Source organism: Zingiber officinale, chromosome 7B (assembly GCF_018446385.1).
Source record: "Zingiber officinale cultivar Zhangliang chromosome 7B, Zo_v1.1, whole genome shotgun sequence".
In the NCBI taxonomy this organism is placed as follows: domain Eukaryota; kingdom Viridiplantae; phylum Streptophyta; class Magnoliopsida; order Zingiberales; family Zingiberaceae; genus Zingiber; species Zingiber officinale.
The window spans coordinates 7,575,739-7,577,552 of NC_055999.1; the positions used below are offsets into that span (position 1 = coordinate 7,575,739).

Below are 1,814 nucleotides of genomic sequence, written 5' to 3' on the forward strand. Positions count from 1 at the left end.
AAAATTTACTCTGAACAATATGGATATCAAAATTTCGGTATATCGAAATTTCGGTACGGTATCGGTATGAAAAATTTTATACAATATTTTTTGGTAAGGCAACAGTACGTGGGTTTGAACTATACAATATTTATAAAGATTATTTCAAACCTTATTCTTTATATATCCCTTTCCTCTAACCTATTCTGTATAAAAGCTAAAATTAACTAAGATGAAAGCTAAAATTCATCTAATTTTTGTTGCTCTCCATGCTTTGTCTACCTCTCGTGTAGTATGGGCATCTGATCCTAGTCCACTTCAAGACTTTTGCGTCGCCGATAACAGCTCCAAAGGTTTATATTATATATAACTTCTTCTCCCTTGGTTAATTTAATTTAGTTGTCAATCTTTCCATCGAGTGGCTCGTCTAAATTTTATTCAATAGTTCCTTGATTTGTAGTGCTTGTCAATGGATTCGTTTGCAAGAGCATGGATGGCGTGAAAGCCGAAGACTTCTTTGCCTTTGGCCTCTACAAGCCCGGCAACACCATAAACAAGCTAGGCTCCAACGCCCGTGCAGTCAATGTGAATACAATTCCTGGGCTCAACAGCCTCGGCGTCTCTATGGCTCGCATCGACTTCATCCCTCGTGGACTCAACCCACCCCACACTCACCCTCGCGCCACTGAGATCCTAACCGTGCTAGAAGGAGAGCTCTATGTTGGTTTTGTGACATCCAACATCGGCCAAACCAACCGCCTTTTCACCAACATTCTGAAGAAGGTTGATGTGTTTGTGTTCCCTCAAGGCCTTGTCCACTTCCAATTCAACCGTGGCCATACAAGAGCTGTTGCAATCGCTGCTCTAAGTAGCCAAAACTCTGGTACCATAATCATTGCCAATGTAGTTTTTGGCTCAAAAACCCCCATATCTGATGAAGTTCTCGCTAAGGCATTTTGCGTCGATCAAAAGACTGTCGATCGACGTCAAGCTCAGTTCTGGATGGATACAACAATTAGCTTGATAGGAGCTATGACTGAATCAGTGGTGCGCAATTTTACCCGTCATATTTTGAATGGGTTAATTTACTTGCATACTAAAAACATCATGCACAGGTCAGTATTCTAATGTTAGCTCAACTCATTACATATATTTGGCAATCCCTTTAGTATGTTCTAGTTGAACTTTGTTCACCCTTAATTGTTTAAAAAAACTACTTTTTTGCTATTTCTCCCAAGAGATCTCACAAATTCACAATTTAGTTAATTTAAATGTGGTTGTCAGATGACAAAATAAAACTATATTCTAAAGTGATTTTTTTCATGAAGCTGTATTGCCATGAGCTTTGAAAGTATTCTATTAAATTCATTTTTTTTCCTTTTCTTTTTTTACCTTCTCTACATGACATAGGTAGAAAATATGCTTAAAAATATACATTGCAGCATATCCCAAGGAGATATTCAAGCAATGAGTTCGATCTTTTAGCAAATTTTGATGGACTGAATAAGAAGGAGGTCAATTTTGTTGAAAACACTGGCGATCTCTGATACAGAGAAAGCAAGATTAAGGAGAATGTTTTTCATGTTATAGTTCAATGCCTGGACTTGTAGAACACCCAAAAGAATGCCTCCTATGTTTACTGTGACAATGTTAGAAGTTGAATGAGATGAACTATTGTGATTAACATGTAACAATAAATGAGGTCAGGGAAAAAGCTGCAGATTTTCCTTGGAAACAATAAGATATGGGTATTAGAGGCACTAATTGTGGAGAAACTACAAGCAACTGGAATTCCTTGTAGAATTTGTTTAAAGGTACAAGTTTAATCAGGAATA

General features: G+C 37.4%; 1 protein-coding gene across 1 annotated transcript; it reads left to right on the plus strand.

Moving 5' to 3' along the window:
- Window positions 1-211: 211 nt before the first annotated feature.
- On the plus strand, window positions 212-1,526 carry LOC122004131 (putative germin-like protein 2-1). Its single transcript, XM_042559061.1, has 3 exons — window positions 212-332; window positions 440-1,026; window positions 1,422-1,526. Exons 1-3 carry the CDS (start codon window positions 212-214, stop codon window positions 1,524-1,526), a joined length of 813 nt encoding a protein of 270 aa, XP_042414995.1.
- Window positions 1,527-1,814: the final 288 nt, after the last annotated feature.